Raw genomic sequence first — 22,768 nt, 5'->3', positions numbered from 1 at the left:
GTAGCAGGCCTCGTGGGCCACCGCGCACTGCACACCCGAGGATGGGAGCGCTCCAGGGATGGCTGTGATTTACAGAGTCAGGAGTTTAGAAACACTGAATATCAATTTAACCAAGAATTCTAATAATGATCTTTGGGAGAGTGAGAGTCTGTAGAAATGGGAAGAGGGGCTGTTTGGGGTGGAGTTGTGGGTGGAAAGAGGGTGGAGTTTATTTGTGGAAACTCCTAAACACCACAGAGCCGTAACTTTGAGATAGTTGTGTGGATTGGCAGACCTGAGGAGGGAGGTGGCTTGGCACTGCCTAGGTCATCCACATTAGGGGAAAAGGAGTGTAGATCAGAAGAGAGCAAGCTTTTGTGGGTGATACGTTATCCTAAAGTATATATTTATGTTATCTTAACCAGGTGTCTATTTCACCAGATAATTATTTACCTCTACTCTTTTATATGAGGCTATGCTAAACTTATAAATCAACTTTTTTTGGTCTTAGACAATAAGCCAAGGGCATTGTATTTCCTGATGACCAAATGCAGATTTTTCCACTGAAAGGCAGTGACTTCATTTCTAAAGGTTAAACTGAATCGTTCTTACAGCATAATTTCAGCTGGTTAAATGTGGGAAACTGAAAGCCATTCAATAAAAGAATAATCTCGGAGCCTGTGTAGAACTTTCATTTGATTGGGAATGGGGTGTTATTTTATTCATGTTAAGCCGGATCACATAATGATTTTATTTCAAGGTAGGAAAGAAATGTCAATAGGCATATGTACTTAGTGGTCCTTTTTCCTTATTTGAACACAGCATTTCCTCTGTGTAGCCAATTGAGGATGGCAGTGCGCTTTCTCTGAGCCACTGCCTGGGATTGATACTTCCATGCTGCTTTGGGGAAGCAGATTTTTTTTTCCCTATGCTCTCCTAACCCCTTGTTTTCTCATCCAGACTATTTTCTGCTTAATTTTTTAAGTACTTTAATGCATTGAATAGCTAATTAAAGTAGTTTACTCAAAACACAATTACTGTGCTGAATTTTGAGCTTGTTATTCACTCTCAGTTCCATGTAAACTAGTTGACTAGGAAATTTTTCTTGAGTTTAGAATGAAAATACTACATTGTCTGCCTACTGAGTTCATGTTTTCTCATTTATTTTAAAATTTAATTGTAGTTGGTGGAGTTTTGACCAACATGTACACATGTAACCATCACCACAGTCAAGACAACGGCCATCAAAATTCTTCCGCCCCCTTTGCAGTCAGCTCCCAGCCCTTCCCATAGCCCGCAGCGACCGCTGATCTGTTTTCTGTCCTTACAGTTCAGCCTTTGCGAGAATGTCATAGAAATGGAATCACGTGTTTGGGATTCATCCATGTTGTCGCCTGCATCCTTTTCATTGCAGAGTAGTGTTCTGTTGTGTTGGTGGACTACAGTTGTTTATCCAGTTCCCTGTTGAGGGGCATTTCAGTTTTATCCAAGTTGGGGTGATGACAGTTGAAGTCCAGGCCATATTCTGGGAGCCCCCTCTTCTGTTTCTGTCACAGGGCTTGACTTGTTTTCAGTTGCCCTGCCGTGGTTGTCAGAATTCTGCTTTTGCACATTTTCATTCTAAACACAGGGTTGTGTCTTCTCTTCTTAGCATTTACCAAGTCCTGCTTTCTTTTCCCACTATTGTACCTCATGGAGCAGAACTAGGTGGTGGGCGAGACCAACCAAATACAGACATCTGTAGACACCTTTCTTTTGCAGGGCTCCTGAGGGCAGGCACATCCTTAACATTTCCAGTCTGGTTGCAGAGAGGTTTTTTTTTTGCTCCATACTGGGGACCTGAAGCTGCACGTGCGCAGACACGCTCGGAAGCTTCCTCCTTCCTCTTCAAGTGGGGGAGGCCCTCCAGTCTCTGCCCTTCAGTCTCCACTCTTCTGGGCTGCCCTCCCTTAATGATTGGTAAAGAAGTAGAAGCAGGGAAGAAAACAGAAGGTCGTGTTCTCTGTTGAGTGTGCTACAGATGAGAAGGCAGCCTCCCAAGTTGAGGGCTTTCTTTCAACTTAGCACTCCTACAAATGTGCCCTTGATACATGCTCCCCGGAGTGGAGCCCAGAGCCTGCACATGGTTTCTCCTACATTCAGACAACTTTGGAGGCCCAAGTAAGGTGCTGTGCCAACCATGTAAACAATGTGAGAAACTAAACCACAGACAACACCTAACGAAAGATTATTGACGGACCAGTTTCAACCTTTTTTTTATGCTTTGTTTTCTTGTAGTGTTCCATTTTTTCAGTCAGTGCTTTTCTCTAGGGCTGTCTCCTGGGTTCACTTCATTCCTGTTAAGCTTGTCCCTCATTGAAGTCGTACACCCTCCACCAGTCCCCCTTACAGACACCTCACCATGAAACATTGATAACCAGCCAGGGGAGGTTAGCTTCAAGTTTTTAAGTGCTTCGGGTGATGATGGAGCTGGACAGTATCCCAAGGATCTCCTCACAGGGCCCCATTTATATCAGGAGATTATCTTGCTGTACAGCTGGCTCCTTGCAGAGAACCACAAACTCATTCTGTGAATTAGAACATCACATGGGGCCATAGTGCCCAGGTCATGGGAAGGAGGAAGAGTGTGAAGGGATGGATGAGTTTTTTGCTTTCTGATAGGGATGTGGTTATGATTTGTCTCCCACATGGCTGCAGGAGAAATTCTGGTCTGGAGGGCCCTGGCAAATTAGATAACTACGATGATGAGTTATCACAGTACACCTTAGAATGAGGAAACGTGTTTGCTTCCATATCCTTAGCCGTAAGTCCCGATTTCCGTGCTCTTTTTTTCCCCTGTGCATGTGTCCTCTTGTACACACAGATTTTGCTGCTTCAACATTAAGATTGGTTGGACCCAAACAGCATTGTACTCTGGAGTCCTTTCGCCTCAGGTCAGCCTTACAGAGACAGGATAGTCAGCCCTTTTAGGAGAGGAAGCTTCCTGGTTTGCTGAAATGGAGAGTTCAGGACCCAGTTGTCCCTGCAGGAAGCTTCATCAGGGTTGAAGGGCCTGTTTCGAGTTCTGTCTCTCAAGTGCTTGTGGAGTTGAGTACCCCCATGGTACCATGATAAACTCTGCGCATATTTGTTTTTAGTTCTTTTTCTATGATGTTAATCAAAGAGTGATTGTGATGATGAGAACTAATTAGTGAGCTTCATTATTTAACAGTTCCTGTGTGAGACTTGCCTGTGATAATCCTGAGTGGTTAATTGTTAACTAATAGGTTTATCCTGATTCCCATTTCCCTGTGCTGTTTTGTGTGATGTGATGTTTGCCTCTCACCAGTCCTAACTATGTAAATGCCTACCTACTATGTGGGTGTTTTTCGGTGGAAAAATCCCAGAGTTCACTTTGCTAACATCTAGTGTGAACGGACAGGCTAAATCCCTGTTCCAGAATTCGGAGAACTTTGATTTATGTAAGTTCTGCTCTTCAAGGCTGCAGGAGACCTAGCTATCTAAGCAGTGTCCTTGTGGACCTCTGTCCTGGGCCTACTACGTACGGTTTCTGCTTCCCCGGTTTTCCTCCCTGCCTCCTGCCCACAACTTCCTCACCCTTCCAAACTTGGTAACTCATTGTGCTCAATTATTTCAAACGTGTTTGCTCACACAGCAAGGTACTTTGTAGAGGTAAGTTGCAGTCTTGCCTGCTGAAGGGGGTTATTTGCATGCACCCACATTTGCAAGGGGTTGGCCTGCCAGTCCAGAAGTGGGGGCAGAGTAGGGGTGTGTAATTAAGATGTCTTTATAACTCTTTAAGGATCATGCTACCTTTCTTCAGGGTCGTTCAAAACCCCACTCCTTTAAGTCTGAGGTATAGATATTAAATCCTTTGAAATGAAGTCACCCCAGGCACATTTGTTGCATCATTACTTTCTCAATTTCAAGGTGCATTGAGGAGGCAGAAACATTCCTTAAAGAGATGCCATCCACAATAGCAGGTTAAATGTAGCTAATGCAACCTTAAATTAGCTTTTCTAGGAGAGCCGAAAAATACTTATGTTTGGTTTGTTTTGTAGCACAGGTAATGTGAAAACTACCAGTACAACAAAAAAGACTTATCTGCTCAGAAGTACAGTTGCTTCTTGATTATTTACACCAGTGGAGAGGAATATTGGTCCAGAAAACTATAGCTAATTTATCTGCGTGGATTCTCAAAGCCTTGGGCCTGTGTAGTGCCAGATAACTATGGCAAATAGATTCTCAGACCTTATGTAAATCAGCCACAACTAGACTTCTGAGCAGAAATATTTGATATTTGATAGTCTTACCTTGAAATGAGCGTCCTATGTCATAAGTCTCAATGTTGTTATCTCTTTAAATTTGAGACCATTAATCTTTATTTAAAAATATGTTTGGAGTTCCAAGGAAATCTTTAATTTCACTAAATCTTAGAAGAAGATCCTGCTTCAGGGTTATTGGAGGAGAATTTAAAATGTCATGTTAATAACATCCTTTATACTTTATCACTTGGCTACCCTTAAGATCCACCTGGCATCTTAAACTCCTCAGTAGGGCCTTAGCCGGCCTCTACTATACTGTTTCTCATAATCATGTTTTCTTTTATATACCTATTGCTGTAACCTTAGAAATGGGTGTTAGTCTAGCACATTGCTGTATCTTGGGAAAGCAAATCATTTAACCATAACATTTAGTCCATTTTATAGTAGAATAATCAAAATTCCTACAATAAAAAAAAATTTCCATACCTGAATTAGCAGAGAATGATTTATGGCTCCACCACCTGCAGGAACTTGTCAATCTGCCTTACCAGTCTTTTCATTTGAGCCAATGACTGAAACAAATATTAAAGGTTTCAAGAGTTTTTGTGTTGAAAAGGAACTTGGCAAGCAAAGGAAGAGCTTGAGATGACAAGGAAAGACAGACACCATTGTCTGCCTGTGACTGAAATTTGAAAGAGCTGACATCTTTTGGGGGTTACATTCAATGTAATTAATTAATTGGCTTTGTAAGAATTTGTTATTCCCCCAAATCTACCAACTTGGGCAAGATTTCCATCTCTTCCCTTAACGGGTGATCCATAGGCATATCCTCTTCTCCATATCTTGTCTTGCAATTTTGCCTCTAGAAATAAACATGGCCAGTTCTGGTAGGCTTTTGAAATTTGCTTTCATGACTTTGATTGTCACCTTTGGCTTTCACTTCTAATCTTTGTCATAACTGATGACATGTTACATCCTCTACCATCTTGCCATATTTTCTTTGTGTGATAGGACCAAGTTGTAGGTTGAGACTTAGGAGGAATCAGGAACATCTATTGGGGTCTTTTTGTTTGTATGTTTTTGTTGCATGGCTGACAGTAATGTCCCTTAATTTCTCCTTGATCCTCAGCCTAAGTATCTCTCTTGGTAAGATAGGTAATCGGTTAGCAAAATAGGAGAGTCTGCTACAACTTCCCTTTTTAGTGTTAACCCTAGGGGCTGGCTGCATGTGTGCCACTGTATTCCTGTAAGCATCTTTTTCTCGGATAAATACATCCAGGAGACAGTGATGAGCAAACGTCTGTTTCTGAAAAATAGAGATTAGTGCAGTCTTGAGGGAAAAGGTCTTCTCTTCGGAGACGTTAAGTTGCCTCATGATTTGCGATAATCAATTTGATAATTGTGGTTGACTTATTGGCTCAGCTCATGAATAATGTCCCAGATTTAGACTGGTATGGCAAAAGGATTTTAATCAGGTAGTGCTTTCCTTCCCATGGAGCATTTGTCTTGCTTGACTCTCCTGGACTGCAGCCAACTGCCGGGAAGGCATTTCCCCACTGTATGTGTCTAGTAGAATGTGTATTGCTTAAGTGTTCACCGGGGGAGTTTCTGTCCCCCTAAAGCTCATTGTTAGCCTTACTTTTTACCAGTGCACCCTTAGAGATACTGAGAATGGATGACTGTCTCCTTTTCTCTGAGAATCTCTTTGAAGGGAAGGATGAATCTCATTACTATAAATATTGTTTTCATCCCAGCCTACCTCACTGCTTCTGAATGAGAGGAGCCCCTTTGGCTGCTGTGAAGACTCTCAAATACTCGATGGCTTGTTAAACTTTCATTATCTAATGTGCATTAATTTAGATACAATAGCTCTGTTGCTAGGAGCAGAGTTAGAAAGGAAGAGCTTGGTGAGTGCTGACTGCTTGGGTCGTAGGAGTCGGGACTGTGCAGAGAGTTCGCTGTCCTCAGAGGGAGCTGGCAGGTCTGCTGGCTGCTCTGCAAAGCTGCGGAATTCTGACCTCCAGTGACTATTCCCTCAGCACATGCCATGTGATATTTCAATGCTTGCTTACCTTATCATCTGTTTAATTAGCTTGAGAGACTGAAAGGATTTGAAGGCTCTGAGCTCCTCTGAAGCTGAGAGCTCTGAGGCTGGAAAGGTTTGTGATTTGGTACCCTTGAGAGTAGAATGCATGCACTTTGTGTTAATGTGTGAAAAAAAATTTTTTAAAGCGCTATGCCACTTCATGTGTTTTTACTGTGTCTGTAATTACTCACTCTGACACGCTGTGGTATTTATTGGTCCCCATGGATGATGACATCCTGCTGTTACAGATATCCCAGGCCGGGAACAGGAGAGGTGTGCCCTGGGTCCTGACTTTCCTGAAAAGCGCACAGAGCAGGACTTCACGGTATTGGTGCCCAGGGAAGGCTGCGCTTTTCCCTTCATTAGGAAATACTTAATCTACATGATCTGTGAAAGAGTCAAGGTGAACTGCTTTGAGTTTCCTGGGAAAGGGCTATATCACGGAGTCTGGGAGTCACTTTTTTTTTTTTTAATTAAGGTTTCAGTTTAACCTCCACAGAAAGTGAGTATTGGTTTTCTCCCCTCAATTTTATGTAGAAGGAATAAGAGCTCTTCTGTCCTGTCCCAGAAGAAAGGTGAAACTCTCATTTCAGGGCACCTTCTTAACTTTTACATCCACTGAGTGCTTCGTCACTGAACAGAGGGAAGCAGAGAGTCAATGTTCTGGAAGCTTTTGATTAACTACATTTCTCCTATGAAAGTCCGTCCTGGTTTTAGCAGTGTCTGATTTTCTAGGGTTATTTGCCTGGCTTTCTGTGGTCGGCCAGACTTTTTGCCCTAGACCGGAGAGAAAGAAACATTTGCCTAGATTGCAGTTACTTTTCTGACCATTCTTCTTCTCGCCCCCAGGATACCCAAAAAGCAAAGCAGTTCCTGCCCTTCCTCCAGCGGGCAGGCCGTTCTGAAGCGGTGGTGGAGTACGTGTTCAGCGGGTCTCGTCTCAAGCTGTATTTGCCAAAGGAAACTTGCCTTATCACCTTCTTGCTTGCAGGTAAGTCCTGTGTGTTATGCATTGTTCCGAAAATTCTTCCTGTAGCTCAGAAGTCATCAGCGGAGGTCATGTGCACTCCTTCCCCCCTGTTGCCGACAGGACCTGGAGCCCACGTGGGTGCTTCAGTCTCTGAATTGGGATATAAACGCAGAGTTCCTAGATTTGATCTGTCTGTTCCTGCAGACCTGGTGCTGGTCCTTTGCTGCTGCTCATTTCCACCAACCACAGGCCGCAGGAGTGTAGGACAGCTTAGGAGACAGCACCCACCCTCCCACAGCCCCGGTGAAGGGAATTCCACACGTGGGAAAACGTTACTGATGGGATTCCCCTGGTTGGTGTGTCGCATCTGGGGTAGACTGCCCTGTGGTGTTACACATGAGCAGGGCCATGGGGGCTGAGACCCCCTGTCCTTGTAGCTCCCCAGGCAGTGCCGTTCGTCTCTTTCATGCTTTGCAAATCACTAGGATCCAGATCCTTTATGGAGACCCACACATGACATGACCTTCACGGGCCCCTCCGTCCCCATTATTTCCATCTGGCACTAAGGCTGACATGCCAGGGTGAGCCTTCCTCCTTTCTTTGCTGGCTGACTGTCCATCTTCCTTATCCTATCTTTTCTAGTCGCTTAACATTTCACAGGCCAGCAAGACTACGCACGAACACCTCTCTGCGCTCTGAAGGGGCTGATTTACATGTATGCATTCAGGAGCATTCATTTCTTCTCTGCCAGCAGCGAAAAACTTACTTGTTTCCAGCCAGTACTTTGCAGAGGCTATGGTCTTGGAGGGCGAGGGTCATTTTACTTCCACACCGTGCACCCACCCCAAGACACATTCCATTGTGTTTGCCCGATGCACGTCGCTTTCTCTGAAGCTGTCCTGTCGCCTCAGCACTTCTTCCATCAAACTCTTGAGTAGAACTTGCCATCAGGGGAAGAGAACCGGGGTCATGCTTGCCATCCCCTGCTGGATTGCCTCAGCCTCCCTCTCCTTGAAGGCACGGATACTTTCTTCTCCACAAAGGTCTCCCTCAGGCCCCAGCTCAGTGGATTATTACATGAAATTAATCACTGAGCACGTGGCTGTGAGGCCCACGGTTGCTGCTCGGCCTTCCTCCTCCTTGAGGCTGCTGCTCGCTCTTAAGAAGTTGATGATCGCTACTCAGCGGCTGGCCCTCTGAAGGGGCTGATTGACAGGCAGCTCAGGGGCAGCTCTCGAGAAGAAAGGCCGCAACAAATCCACACCTCACTGGAGGGCTGTGCTTCCATTCCTGCTAATGTGCGTTGTAAGCGGAGGGGCAACGTGTGTGCAAGAGACCTTAAGATACCCGTAGCGGAGGAGTTTCTCAGCAGTGCGTTTTTTTGTTCACAGGCTTTGAGGTATATATTCAGCTCGTTCTTTGCTCTCTGCCTGCAAAACACAAGCATCCTTCTGGCAGCATAGAGCTTTATCCCAGAGGTGTGAGAGATAAACAGTATTATTCTTTCTGGGAAACTTGGCCACAGATCTATAGGGGAAAAGAAAACATTGACATTCTGGCTTCTAAACTCAAAACGACCTGAATGGAGCCGGCTCAGAGCTTAGACTTGTCTTGGCTGGAGTCTTTCTTCTGGTCGTACCTTGCTGGTTGTACACAAGAAGCCTGATCACTCGACTCTGCAGCAGCCGGTTCCTCCGTGCACTTGGCCTTATTCGAAGCTTAGCAATTCAGAAGGTGTTGTCTGAGTTAACGTACATCGTGAAAGACAGATTACAGAAACAAATACTTGTTAAAAATACAAGCTTTTACATTTTTCTCCTGCCGTACTCCATGCAGTTGTTTGACGCATCTTCTGGTTTCTTTAGAAACCTGTCAGGGATACAGGGTGTTGTAAGAGAAAGCAAACCTCAGCTTGAATCATGGCTCTGCTATGTACAAGCAGGGGACTTGAGGGAGGTTTTTTATTCTCTTCAAGCCTTAGTTTACACATCAGTTAACTGGAGAGAGTTTCTTGCCTCTCAGGAGTTTTGTGAGGGTTTAATGAGATGTGTAAAGGTTCAGAACAAGCGTGCCATAAAGCTGATCATCGATGAATGTTTCCTTCCTGTTCTTCTCACAAAGACTTAATGAATTCATAACCAGAGCTTTCCCTGACTGTGTGGAGTGGCGCAGCTGGGCGGCGTGTGTGTGCACGTAGCCCTGGCTCTACCATGGAGACTCTGACCTACCCATTAATTCAAATAAGTCAAGAGAAGGAGCTGTCCTCGCCTCCTCCTGACTAAGCAAAAAGCTCACTAAAAGAAAAGCCACTGGCTTTTCCCTTTGTGTTTGGAGCAAGGAACCCTGCATCCTGGTAAGACATGGTCCTTGGTCTCAGTAAGCTCTGGAGGGAAGACAGACATGTAAACAAACTGTAGTGTTGGGCACTAGGTGAGATAACAGAATGATTTTAAATGCTCAGAAGTAGCAGAGGTGGGAGTGGATGCTTGGGGTTATTTAGCTGGAGAATCAGTGATTGTGTGCCCTAGTTGCTGACACCTAAGCTGTGCTCTAAAGGACAAATAAGAGTTAGCAGTGTTGTAGGGACAGGATGGGAGGGGTGGGAGGAGGAGAGGAATATTCTAGGTAGGGGTACCAGCAGGTACAAAGATGGAGACGTATGATTATATTCTGATGTGTCCAGGGAACCATGAACCCTTTGGTGCTGGTGGAGTGTAAAGAGTGAGGAGTGGGGTGAGGCTGGAAACATAGATGGAAGCTAGTCTTGTGTGGGATGTACTGTGGACCTTCAGAGTCCCTCTCAGTGTTAGGAGCGTGACATGCTCACACTTGTGTTAAGAATGTTTTGGTCGAAATTGTAACAAACGAGGCTGGAGGCTAGAGAAGCAGAGACTGAAAGGGTAGTTAGGAGGAAGACTTCCAAATTCAGGGAGTGGTTGGGTTTTTCTGGTCAGGAGTTGGGGGTGACATTGAGTATAGGAGAGAAAATAAACAGGTCCAAGGCTTGAGTTATTGGGCAGATTTTGACCTCCACCTGCAAGAGCAACGCTGAGAACAGATTCTAGGAAGATCATCGGTGGTCAGAGGATTCGTTGGAGAATCCTGAGAGAACACTCTTCTGGAAGCCGAGGGAGGGAGGAATTCCCAGGAGTCAGCCAGGGACAGGTTTTACCTTAACAGATCAGGTAGGTAACAACTATGCAGTGATTCCATACTACTTAGGAATTAGTAAGTCACAGATGACTGTTGTCAGTGCAGTTTTATCAGCGTTGATTCAGCTAACAGCAGATTACAGGCGACTGGGGAGTAAACGTGGGCAATAAGGAATAGAATTAAAAATAGCCTGCTCTTCACAAAAATCTAACAGAACAGAAAAAGAAGTCCAGAAAAGTGAAAGCTGAAGGGTCAAGGTAACATTCTAAGGATGTCAGCAGCTTGTGTCCTTTGATAACTGTGATTCTCACTCAGAACTGGAGCTGAACGTGGCATGGACAGTTGGGAAAGCTATTCAGTAGACCTCTTGTTTTCTTAGTGCCAATTATAGAATGTAAAACTCAACAAAATCATCTTGGCAAATGAGGATATAAAAGAGATGAAGTGAGAAGATAATCAAGGGGAAAGTGAGAAGCTCTGGTCTGAATTGTGAGGAGCAGGAACTCAGGAAGGACGCACATAAATGACTGAGAGGGCGGTGACCTAGAGGAGATGGATGAATGAAACGGCGCACACAGGTGGAGGGGGTAGCCTAGAGAGAGGAGGGCCCCTTGGTCACCTGAGACCAACACAAAGCTGAACACGAGTGTAGAGCGACATGATGCTGGCCTGGGCGGTGGTCCTGGTGCACAGCTTGGCAGCTCTCTGTGACCGCAGTCTTCATCCTGTACAAGTGGCATCTGCTGGCAGCGACGTCTCCCGGCAGCCAGGAGCGGGGCTGACGTTGTGGTTCTCAAGGGGAAAGTCGCGATCACTGTTCTGCTGTCCCATATGTGCTGGTCCCATTAATCCCAGCCTTTTGGGGAGCCCTCTGGACTTCAAGGTGGGGTGGACAGTTTCCATTTTTATGTGGCCTTTTTTGGGCAGACGGCCCCACAGCTTGATAGGGAGTGGCATTTGGCCCAAGCCAGCTGGCTTCTCTGTCACGGTTCCTGCACCCCTGTATGTGGAATGATTGCTCGGTCAGATGGGATAGCAGGTGGGGCTGGGCAGAGTCAGCTGTAGCTAACAGGTCAGCGCCTCCTGAAAGCTCTTGCCCTTTAGTCCTTTGAGCACCTGGCTTAGGTTTGGCTGGTGAGCAGGTGACCTTAGAGCATCAGACTGAGACTGTTCAAGGTCCCTCAGCCTGCTGCTGTGGCCGCCTCCTGTGCATCCTTATTTCAGTCTTGGGGCAGTCACAGTCAGTTCTTGTCCAGAGTTAACAGGGAAGCCAGGATTCCCCGGGCAGCCTACATTTGTTCAAAAGCATCCTTTTCCCTCGTCTAGCATTTAACGAGCTCCATACATTTCCTTCTCTTAAAACAGCAGCGGTTTACCTTCAATCTTTATTTTTGGTTTATTTTCACTTGTGCTGGGTGTCACCTTTTACTTAGTATCCTGTCTAAAGAGATACTGAGGCACGAATTTGCAAATCACTTGGCCCATTCTTCACATTTTTATTTAAAAGCACCAGTGGACACGGAGTGTGTGTCCTGTGCTATGACCTTGATATTACATTTCCTTATTTTGCATTACTTTCTTAGCTCTGGGGTATCTGGGTCATGCTGAGGGCACAATTCAGGAAGTTGTCCTATTGGCCATGCATAGCAGGGGTCCAGTTAGTGCCTGGAAACCAAGTGCCTGAATGAGAAGAGAATAATCATTTGAAGTTTCGGTCTCGTATCTAAAGAGTCTCGTATCAGATATTTGGAGGCTTCTAATTCACTGACATCCCCCTAACCCTTTTTATATTTCCAGGTGACTGGGTGTAGGACAGTGGTATGTGGGAGGAGTTGTGGACCAAGACAGGTTTGGGTTTGGGGTGGTGGGGAGTAGAAGGTCGGTCACCAGGGGTGGAACTCAAAAGTACAAATGACCTAGGAGGTGGCAGCACCTGACAGGGGGTTCCCATGTGGATCCCAGCAGGTGACTTGTAATGAACCAGTTCCCTAGTCACAAGAAACAAGACTAGAAAATGAGACTTCCCTTTGGCATTTTTTTTTTCTCTTTGATTATAAGTCCCCTTTTAGAGCTGCCTCATGACAAGAGAGGCAATGAGGAAGGCTTCTGGATGTCTGGAATTTGATAAATGGTGTTCGGTAGGTGCATGATGAACTGAAGGTTTGGCCATGTGTCTGTCCTCCTACCCTGAATGCCTTTGAAGAAAGTACCTCATTTCCTTCTTTCTCTGTAATATCCCTTCTCCAGCCAATCCTAATGGGAATATCAACTGCCTGTTTCAGTAGAGGCAAAACTTTAATGAGAGAGGACAGGGAAGGTGAACAGGAATATCCCCGGAATGGTGGATCCCCATTGATTACCAGTTCCTAACCAAATTACACAATTAAGGCCAATGTATGTATGAGTGAGAAATCCCATTCTGCTATCACAGAGGTGCTAATGAATCAGGCTGTTATTATAGTTGTGTTTGCTGGGCTTCTATCCTTAATTAAGCAATTACAGGGTCTGCTGATACTTACGAATTCTTTTCAGATACTTTAATTGGATTGCAACTTAATGGTTATGTGTAAAGTGGGGTATTCTTTCTCTTGGGACTTCTCCATTTGAGTCTGTCTCCGCCGCCTACTTGCTTTCACTTGGGTCCAGTTCCTGGAAATGGGTAGCTTGACATGAGACTTGTCTGGGGCTGCCCTACTTCTTCGCTTCCAGAGATATCATTATGAATTATTTGAGTTCATGTCAGAAGGTCCTGAAGGGTCACTCGTAGGAAAGTATTAGCACAATAAACAGATTTGGGGGAGTCTCTTTTAATGAGGCCAAGATTTTCACAAGGCTGCTAAAAGAATGGTCATCTTTGACAGGATGTGGATGGTGCCTAAACGAATCAGATAATTTCTGCTGTCTTGGATATCTTTTAGTGTAGTAGTTGAAACAGCCACATGGAAAACTTCAACAGGGAGAAACAAAATGGAGTTATGAAAAGTGTAGGCAACATAGGATGAGCACGCAGAGGAGACAACAATTGAGGAATGGAAGAGACTTCCCAAAGGAGACGACACAGGAGCATCCAAGAAGATATGGACCGTTTTCTTTTGCAAGCTGGGTGTGATTCGTCTAGGCAGAACAACTTTGCCTGTGTCCTCAGTTCTCAGGAAGAGTTGCCTAAAAGAAATGGATCTACTCATCTATCGTTTTTCCCTCTGCTTTTGTCTGGGCACGTAAACTCCTGTCTCAGCTCTCCTGCCTGCGGCCTCTCAGTGCTCTGCCCTCCGCTCCCCATCCCTGCAGGCAGACCATCACCCACTGGTCATGAGGATGAAAGTGCAAGCCTACACTTACAGCCTGATTATCTTCCATCTTTAGATCATGAATCATCCCCAGAATGAGCCTCATCGTACTTGTGGGTCGTTCAATCGCATGGCCATTTCATAATTTTTTTTATATCCACTGGGCACTTTGCTAGGAATATTAAAATGCATAAGACGTAGTTCCAGCCTTCAAGCAAAGTAGTTGTATCTACCAAAGTACAGAATGTATAGACATGAAGAAAAATAGTATCTGAAAAAGGGTAACGGGTAGGAGAAACAGCTCAGATTTTAGAAAAATTATTGTTCTAACCCAAAAGTACAGGATCCAGAGAGTGGTGGAGCCAAGTGCTGGCTCATCCCTGCTCAGTGCAGGCCTGGAGTATGATAGTCCATCCAAGGACCACTCTTTTAGGAAGGACATCAGCCGACTGTAGAAGAATCAGAAGTGAGTGACTAGGATGATCAGAGACCTAAGAAGGCCCAGTACCTGAGGACGAGTAGAAGGCATCAAAGGAGACTTCCAGGACCCAGTGGAGTGTCTCAGGGTAAAAGAGGCAGGGATTCCATTTTTTTGAATAGTCATTTCAATTTGGGGGGGGGTTGAAACAGAGAAATAAAGAGATCAGTAAAAATAAGTTCGTTTGCCGTGGTTTAATGGCAGCCACAGACCTTGGAGCTAGACCCCTTAAAGACGAATTCTGGCTCTCCTGCTTCCTAGTGAATCATTTCCATCAGACTGGCCTGTTGATCTTGATGTGATGCTGGGACGTAGAAGTGAGGGAAACAGCAAGACCCACATGGCAGTTCTGAGCCAGTCTGTCCGCAGCTGAGGCAGAGAGAGCCCTCGCGGTGGCACCACTTCCCGTGGAGTTGGTCTGAGGGTGGTGCAGCCTCCTAATCGGGATGTTGAGCCCTCACCATCTCAGTTGGATTTCCTGTGCCGAGAAAAGAGAGATGTGGATTTCTGTTTCTCGTTAGGCCCATTGGTTGTCTCTGGATGGATAGGTCAAAGGTAAGTGAAAAGAATCCTCACCTCCTAAATCGTGACTTCGGCGTCTTACTATTGCCTTTTACTCTTCCTGCTTCGGTGTTCTTCGGTGTTTCAGAGTTGATGAGACCAGGGGACAGTATCTTGTGTAGGTATCAGGCCTGTCCTCTGCAGAGCTGACAAGAGCCAGTAGAAGGGTACAAAAGGGTCAGACCTGTGAGCGTTTTCCCATGGGTTCCTTTTCCTTTCCTTCTCCCCCGCTCCTGCTTTAAGGTTCTTTCTGAGTATTAAACATTCCTTAGTCTGCCTTCTACCTGGTGGGCATGAGGGGAAAGAATGGGAAGCTTACAGAATTCTGATGGCTGCTCTCTGCTGGAATGTTTCCAGTACAGCACCTGTCTCTGGATGTGCCCAGATGTCTCCGCTCTAATCCCATTCTTGTTGTGTCCCCAGAAAAACACATTTCAGTGTGGATTTTTTCAGTGCCATCTTGTCAACCTGTTAGCATTTCCTACCAGCCATTTAGTAGCGATGGTGAAAAGCAGCAGCATCCAGGATTGGGCTGCTCAGTGCTTCCCCTGCCCTGCGGGCATGTCTGTTTGGCCGGCCTCAGAGCAGAAAATGTCAGGACCTGCATGCAGGAGAGGGAGTGTAAATGGTGTGGTAATTTGAAATTAGAGGGAAGTGCTTTGAAATCTGGTAATGGGCAGCCCTGGGGTGAGCAGTGCATACTGTGCCTATAACAACTTAATCTTGGTTGCTATGGGTACCACCTTTCACATCCCCCTTTCAAACAGAGATATAACTGGATTAAAAAAAAAAAAAGTCTTCATCACTGATAAGTATCTGCCCCCAAGCCTCAGGTCTTTGCTCACCTTGGGTTCCTTTCAGAAAGTTTTCCCAAGGGTTCCCCAAACTAATGGGATGGATTTGGCAGCGCCTGATCCTGGCCCTCTGTGTAAAACTGGAGTGAACGGCACTACAGGGGAGTTAAAACACATGTGGTGTCCGGTGTGGGCAGGCAGCCCAAGCACACTCTCCTGCTGCCCCTGAGGGGGCGCCACGGGTTTTCATTCAAGTAGCTAGATACCACTGGCCACGTCACACGCTTCCTCACAACCCGTGCACAAGGGCTCCGACAAAGCCCACGGAGCTGCACTCAGTCTCAGTGCCATGGGATCGGTCCCAGATCCCGATGTAGGGCTGCCAGGCACAGACCTTGTAGGAGCAAGAACAGTCCGCAGAAGTTCCTTTCATATTTGGAAGGCACCTGAGACACAACTGCATTCTCTCAGTCTTGTTTGTTTGTCATTAGAGCTTTTTCCCACTTACTTAGATTACCCACTTAATCCAGGCCTTGTAAGTTGTGGAGTTTTTTTTTTTTTTTAACCACTCTTTGCCCATGAGGTCTCATAAATGAGATCTGCATCTCTCTTCAGTGGCTTTCGATTTCCAGGGATACCGCTCTCTGCAAAGTTGCCTTACAGGCTTCTAAATGGACTTTGGAGAAACTTTCTCCAAAAGTTTCAGTTTAAGCTTTTTGGATTCCCTGTAGTTTTTTTCTTGTTATACTCATGCTTTATAGTAGCAGTCCTGAATAAACCCAGTAACCCCCATGCTTACCTTCACTATATGTAGGAAGATATTTAAATGGACTACTCTGTGGCGGGTGGAGAAGTTCCCATTTCCCTGCCCTGGTGTGCCTCCTTTTCCTGAGCTTGTGCATCTGCTAGTGATTTTTCTAGGGTTAATTTGGGTGTTTTTATTTTTAAATTGGAACATGGTGTCTGTCTCTTCTCTGTGTGTGTTTTGGATGCAGCCCCTGTGCTAGGCATGCGGTTATTAACTCCGCTGATATACCAGTTCGCTCATTAGCATTTGCATTTTAAATTACAAGCTAGAGCAGACGACATTTATGCTATATTTGTACCACTGCCTTCTTCATGAATGATGTCGTATGTGCAGGGAATGCAGAAATAACTCTTCTAGGGCCCTGATGTATTTTAGTCCCTTTTTCCACAAACTGCTATTTCTTTTTTACTCTTGATTCTCATTGTTTGATTGGGAATTTTTAAATTCCTTTCCGAGTTTAGACCTATCTGTGAGTGCTGCTGATTAGGATGTGCTGATGACAGACCAACCCTTCGTATCAAAATAGGCACAGTGCGGGGAGTGGTCTCTTTCCCTTTCACGTGATGCTCCGGGGAGGCAGCCTGCTCTGATGAGAGAGGAGGGAATTTCTCCTCCACAGTCGGGTGGGCGGGGAGACACGGTAACAGATACTTGTTCTTGCTTGTATTCATGCTCGCATCCCTCTTTTCCCTAGTTGGTTACTCAGAGGTTATTCGTTAGCACCTGCTAGTGCTTGGCGCTGCACGGGGGGAAAGGGGAACTCGTATATGCCTTCAAGGAGCTTATTTTTGACAAGAAACCCTTAGCTTGCAGTGCAGTACAGCACATACTTAAATAAATGCCAGTAGTTAAGTCCTCTCCGGGGAACTATTCCTCTGGCAGATGGAAACTTCAGCACCTGGATACGAAGAACCATGGCAGAAGTGCCTAGTCAAGGATGGTGGGCCAGGGAGGGGAGCCTTCCTGGGCGTGCGCATGCCCCGCTCTGCCTCAGCTGGGGCTTGGCTGGTTGCCGGCAGCGCGTCAGGGGCAGGAAGCAGAGCTCTGGTAGGTAGCTGTGCCTTCACGCCATTGTGCTCTTTCTTTGTGATATCAGATCTTGTTTCTCTGACGTCTTGTCACAGGGACCCTTCCTCTTGGTGAATTCTGACGTTTAAAACACATCACGAAAAACCCAGGGCAGTCACACTGGAAATAGTAGATGTGCATTCTGGGTAAGAAGGACAGGGGTAAGTAACAGGTTTTTTTTTATCAATTTTGTCTTGCCAATCAACTCGTCCAAAGAACTTAAGTTTGAAGGGTTGATGGGCACAACACAATTGATAAAGAATTGTTACTCACCTTTGTATTTCTTTTCTTCCATGAGGATGATCTCTGTTTGGTGCGCTCTGTGTTTATCAGTGGCTTCCGTGAGCTCCAGACTCCAAACTCGGGCCTTTGAGCCTCAATGTTGGTTTTTTGTTGTTTTTTCTTTTTTTTCCTAGTCTCTAGCTTCTTTTGATCTCTGCCTGTTGGCTGGCAAAACTGTTGTCCAGAACTAAGCTGTGCCTAACAAGGCAAGGATAGATCACACAGAGATGGGCGGGTCCCTGGAGACTGGCGAGTGGTAAGCAGAGCAGGAGTTGGCTGGCCCCACGATGAAGGTGCGGTCAGACAATGAAGGTGCAGTCAGACACAGGTGCCTTTGGGTTGCGTGGTGGCAGGCGTCTAGATGGCACTCAGAGTGTCATCTATAAATGCGCCATCAGGATGCCGATGGGAACAGTTGAGACAGCTCACAACAAGCCAAGGAATCCCACAGACTCTTTCATTTCTTCATTCCTTCTGTTATTCATATGAAGGGCTGACTGCTGCCGGGACTCCCCAACCTGCTGGGACTCTGGAGGGAAGGGCTGACTGCATCACCCCAGTGCCGCCCGGCTGGCCCTCTTGCCATTCCCTGCAGCTTCCCACCCTGTGCCATTGGCTTCTGACAGAAACCTTGAATTAAGTGGGTTAGGAATAAACTGCCCGAATGCGTTTGTGCAGATAGCTTCTCTCACCAGCTATCTGAAGTGCTTTCTGAAATACACGGGAGCCCTTTGTAAGCTGCTTTATAAGCTGTGAGTCCATTGTTGCCGCGCTCCGCAGCCAGCGTGTCTGTAACCCGAGGACCGTCGGCTTGGCTCCGGGCCAGGGCTGGGTGTTGGAACCCCGCGCAAGCCGCAGGGCCGCCCACCAGAGTCACTAGCAGCTGTTGCAGGTTGGAGGATTTGCAGAAATTGAGATGGCTGTTCCCAGATATTGGCACTTGCCTGGTGATGAATGACCGCGTCTGTGCGCGGGGCCCTCTGTGCTTTCCTTCGGCCTTTTCTTCTCAGCCCCTGATTGTGGCGCCTGCTCAATGGCCCCGTTGTGGAGGAGGGCGGCTGAGCGGAGGGGTGAGTGGCCTGCCGCCTCCACCATTCCCTCCCTCCATCGGCCTGAACTGAGACATTAATAAAAGCTCTTTGATCCCCTGAACTGGTTCTTGGGGCAGGAATTTCATGGCACAAAGCACAGATGCCAAGGGGCTGAGAAGCCAACCCCCAGAGGCTAGAGACATGAACTTCACCTGAACGAGGGCCACGTGACCCCCTTCTGGCATTACTCTGGTATCCTTTTGCCTGAACCCACATGTCCACCCCAGAGTAGCCAGGGAGGGAAGACCGAAGACCAGAAAAAGTCTGTTTTGATAAAGCCATTAATGGGTGGTATGTTCCTTTCTGATATGATTGCCCAAGAGTGAACTGTTTAGGGGTTTATGCCACTTTGTATAATTTCTTCTTATCACATACAGTCATGCATATTCATGTATGCATATGCTGAAACCCGTGTTCCAGTGCCATCTCCCTCGAGATGAAACTGCAGGGAAACCGGCATGAATGACCTCTTTTAAGAGACTTGTACCCTCCCGACTCCAACCTCCGCCAACTCTCTTGTGTCACCTGTTTTCTGTACTTGCCACAATCTGAAATCTTGTAGCTTATGTTTAAAATTGACTGTCTGCATCACCAGAACATAAGATGCTTGAAGGCAGGGACTTTGTCTTGTGACTGCAGAACCCTGGTCCCAGTGTCGGGAATAGGCCTGACCCAGAGGCAGCCTTCCTGAGAAGGTTCTTGGATGAATGAATGCACTCTGGTTCTGGGCTAACACCTTATTTTGAAATTCTAAAAACAAAATAACAATACTGTTACCATGGAGAGTGAGTGTTAGAGCCTCCACAGCCCTGAAATGGAAAACAGAGCACCAGACTGGGTGTCTTGTCTGGAGAACTGGATTAAAGCTTAGAACTACGCCCCCCCCTCCACTCCCCCCAAGTCAGATAGCCTCTCTGGGCCTTGGAGTTTTTTCATAAAGTGAAGGGATCAGATAAGTTTTCTCTAGGGTTCATGCCAGGTTTGAATCTCTAATAATAATAGCTTTTACTTAATGAATATTACGTGCTGTGAATTGCCTCATTTAATCCTTACCACAGCTGTTACGTGGATATCATTACAATCCCCATTTCATAGATGAGAAAGCTGAGGCTTAGGAAAGTTAATTTTCTTGCTGAATACAGGGCAGAGCACATTTTCTTGATCTTACCATACGTGCTGTCATTTAGAATGCAGCGCCAACTTGACATTGAATATAATATTACTGTGATATCTTGTGACATTGAATGCACTGTTACCAAGGTCTTACCTCTTCTGTTTCTCCAGGCTTCCCTCCATCCATTGCATCTGCCTATGCTCTTTTGTTGGCTGGGAATCAACCAGATACTGCCTTTCTTTTGGGATGGCCAGAAGCAAAGCTTTACAGGGGGCAGTGGTAGTGGCTCTCTTGAGGAAATGAAGCGATGTGGGTGTGAGATTCTAGTGGTTGTTTTGGAGTTTGGATTTGTTTCTGGGCTCCACAGGTGACACCAGTAGGAACACATCTAGGATGAGAGTTTGACGAGAACGTGTGATTGGGGAGGTAGACCTGTGGGACAGGTTTATGAGCAGGGGCATTTATGGACAAATTAAACTTTAGCCCTGAGTAAGCAAAGTCCTAAGCCAGTTATTACTGCTCTGGCACTTCTAATGGGCCCTATGCAACCCTTATAAATTATTTAGCTGCTCTGCTAATAAAAGGCCAAGCAACATGCCTAGTCCTGGTGATACTTTAAGTAGAGCTCAGAGAGAACAGGTCAGAGGGACACAATATTTGCTGATCTCCCAGGAACTCTCCTGTCTCATTTGGAGATGAAAGGGTTAAATGGACTATCTTGAATAGCAGCGTTTTGACAGATGATGCATAAAACTGATGTTGAAATGCTAATATTAGAGATTGGCGAAAGGGTTTCCTCTGAGGAGACGCCTGCTAAGGTTCCCTGGACTGTTGCATCTAATGCCCATTTCTCAGAGTGTTGTGGTAATCATGAATCAGTGTCCCAGGATATCTAGCACTTAAGCATTTATTGAATTGTTACCATATTGCCCCATTTCCTGTCAGTGTATTTTTAGAATCAAGGCATTTGCCAAATTGCCTCTCACATCTGTAAACAGTATAAAATAATTGTTTCCCATCTCATACAGAATATACTTAAAAATACCCGTTCCCTGACAGCACCCGTGGCGCTGGCGGGCTTTGGAAGGTGGGCTGTGGCCTCTGAGCCTCCTCGCTTTTCAGGGGAACCTTCTGCTTTTAAGTGCACTGTTCAGAGTCCAGGTCAAGTGCCAGGCCCCAGTGGGTCTTTTTGGTTTATAAGATGGGATTATAGTAACTTTGGGGGCTCTGGCAGCCCTAGATGTTTGGGAACCTGGAAGCAGCGCTTCCTTGAGAGTCTCCAGCCCTGCCTGGCAGCCCTGGGAACGCGCCCATCCCAGCATTTCAGCACGTTTGCCATCTGAGCTTTCATGCTACCCGGAGAAATGATAGAGGCTTTCTAATGTTGCTTCCTTTCCGATTTCAGTGAATCATGGAACCGATTAAAGCAAAGTGACTCATTCATATACACGTCCAAGCATGTTTGGGTTCTGTTTTTTTTAAAGGTGCTCTGAGAATCTCAGTGGTTTCTGGAGGAGCTCTCCATTTATCTGAACTCTAACCTGCTGGAAGCTGCAGGGCACCGGTGAGGAAGACTCTCGAGGCTGGTGCTTCCCAACAAGCTGTCTAACAAGCACAACAGCTCCTATTCAAGGACTTGACTGCCTGTCTCCCGATTCATGCCACAGAATTTTGAGAGACCCTTGTTTCTTTCTACTTTGCTCATTCTCATTATCCTGTTTGCTTTTCTGCATCCACTCCCCATATCACGTCTTGGCGAGTTTTCATGGAAATGAAGACCATGTTGGTATTTGTGCTCACCCTCATTGACTGTCTCTTTCTGCTTCACTAGGCTCTGTGTTTTTATTCGCCGGTGAATGACCTTGATTTTATAACAGCAAGAATTGTCACAATCTTGTTCCCACCGTTATTAGCTTTTGTACTTAGACGAGCATTTTGTCCCCATTGCTTTCCATGATCCTATAGAGGACTTCAAGAGATTGTCACCTTTTTGTTCAGCAGGAAATATTCAGCTTAGAAGAGTTGGAATAGGAAGCCTAACTTTATAGGGGAGTACAATAAGTGAAAGGTATCTATAAAATTTTTAAAGGAACGTTGATCATAGAAAGTTCACTGGACAAGAAATGGGAAGACCTTGTTTCTCCTCCAGACCCCACTGCTGACTGCGTGGCCTGTAACAAGGCTCACACAGGTGCCTGTCCTCACTTCCCACTGGCTGTATGCTTATAGGCCCCACCCAACCATTGTTAACTCCAGGATGTGGTCCTAGCTTATGTGGCCTTGGGTTATGTTAAATGACAGCTGACTTTCTTCTTAGCCCTGAAATGCCATGATTTTACGGACTCTTCCCTTACTCAGTAAACTGGGTTGATTGGATTTTCCCCTTGATGTTAGTGTAATCTGTAGGAGGAGGAGATGACAGCTCAGAAGACAACTGGTGTCTTCCCTCGGTTCATCAGATAAACACTCTCTAATTGGATGGCAGAGCTCAGTTTTAAAGTACCCTGAGCTTAAAGGTAAGCTAGCCAAGGGCTAATGCTAATCGATCCAGTTCTCAGAAGAGCAATTAGGGCCCTAATGAGATGTGGACTGTGTGTTTCTGGGTGGCTCCAAAGAAGTGGAGAAGCTGGGTTGAACTGTCTTCCCAGCTTCTGGGGGCTTATGTGGGGTGCACCAGGTGTTTATGTAGGACCTGGGCCTCTCCATGACTCCGCTGTCTCAGGTTTCTGGTTCTCTCCGTGGTAGGATTACAGACTCCTTGTGCTAAGGATTGGCTTATCTCGGCCTTGTTTTTCTTCACGTGCCCACTTTTTAAAGCTACGGATTTAAACA

The 22,768-nt window shown here is 45.9% G+C and overlaps 1 protein-coding gene across 1 annotated transcript in view; it reads left to right on the top strand.

The window, feature by feature from the left end:
• Window positions 1–22,768, top strand: part of SND1 (staphylococcal nuclease and tudor domain containing 1) — a 379,404-nt gene that overhangs the window by 228,123 nt on the left and 128,513 nt on the right. Inside the window, exon 15 of the mRNA XM_006202257.4 lies at window positions 7,180–7,321. Coding sequence (XP_006202319.1) covers window positions 7,180–7,321 — 142 coding nt within the window. The remainder of the gene's footprint in view (window positions 1–7,179; window positions 7,322–22,768) is intronic.

Source organism: Vicugna pacos, chromosome 7 (assembly GCF_048564905.1).
Source record: "Vicugna pacos chromosome 7, VicPac4, whole genome shotgun sequence".
Taxonomy (NCBI): Eukaryota; Metazoa; Chordata; class Mammalia; order Artiodactyla; family Camelidae; genus Vicugna; species Vicugna pacos.
The sequence above is the reverse complement of the archived record's forward strand: the minus strand, read 5'-3'. Positions and strand labels throughout refer to the sequence as shown.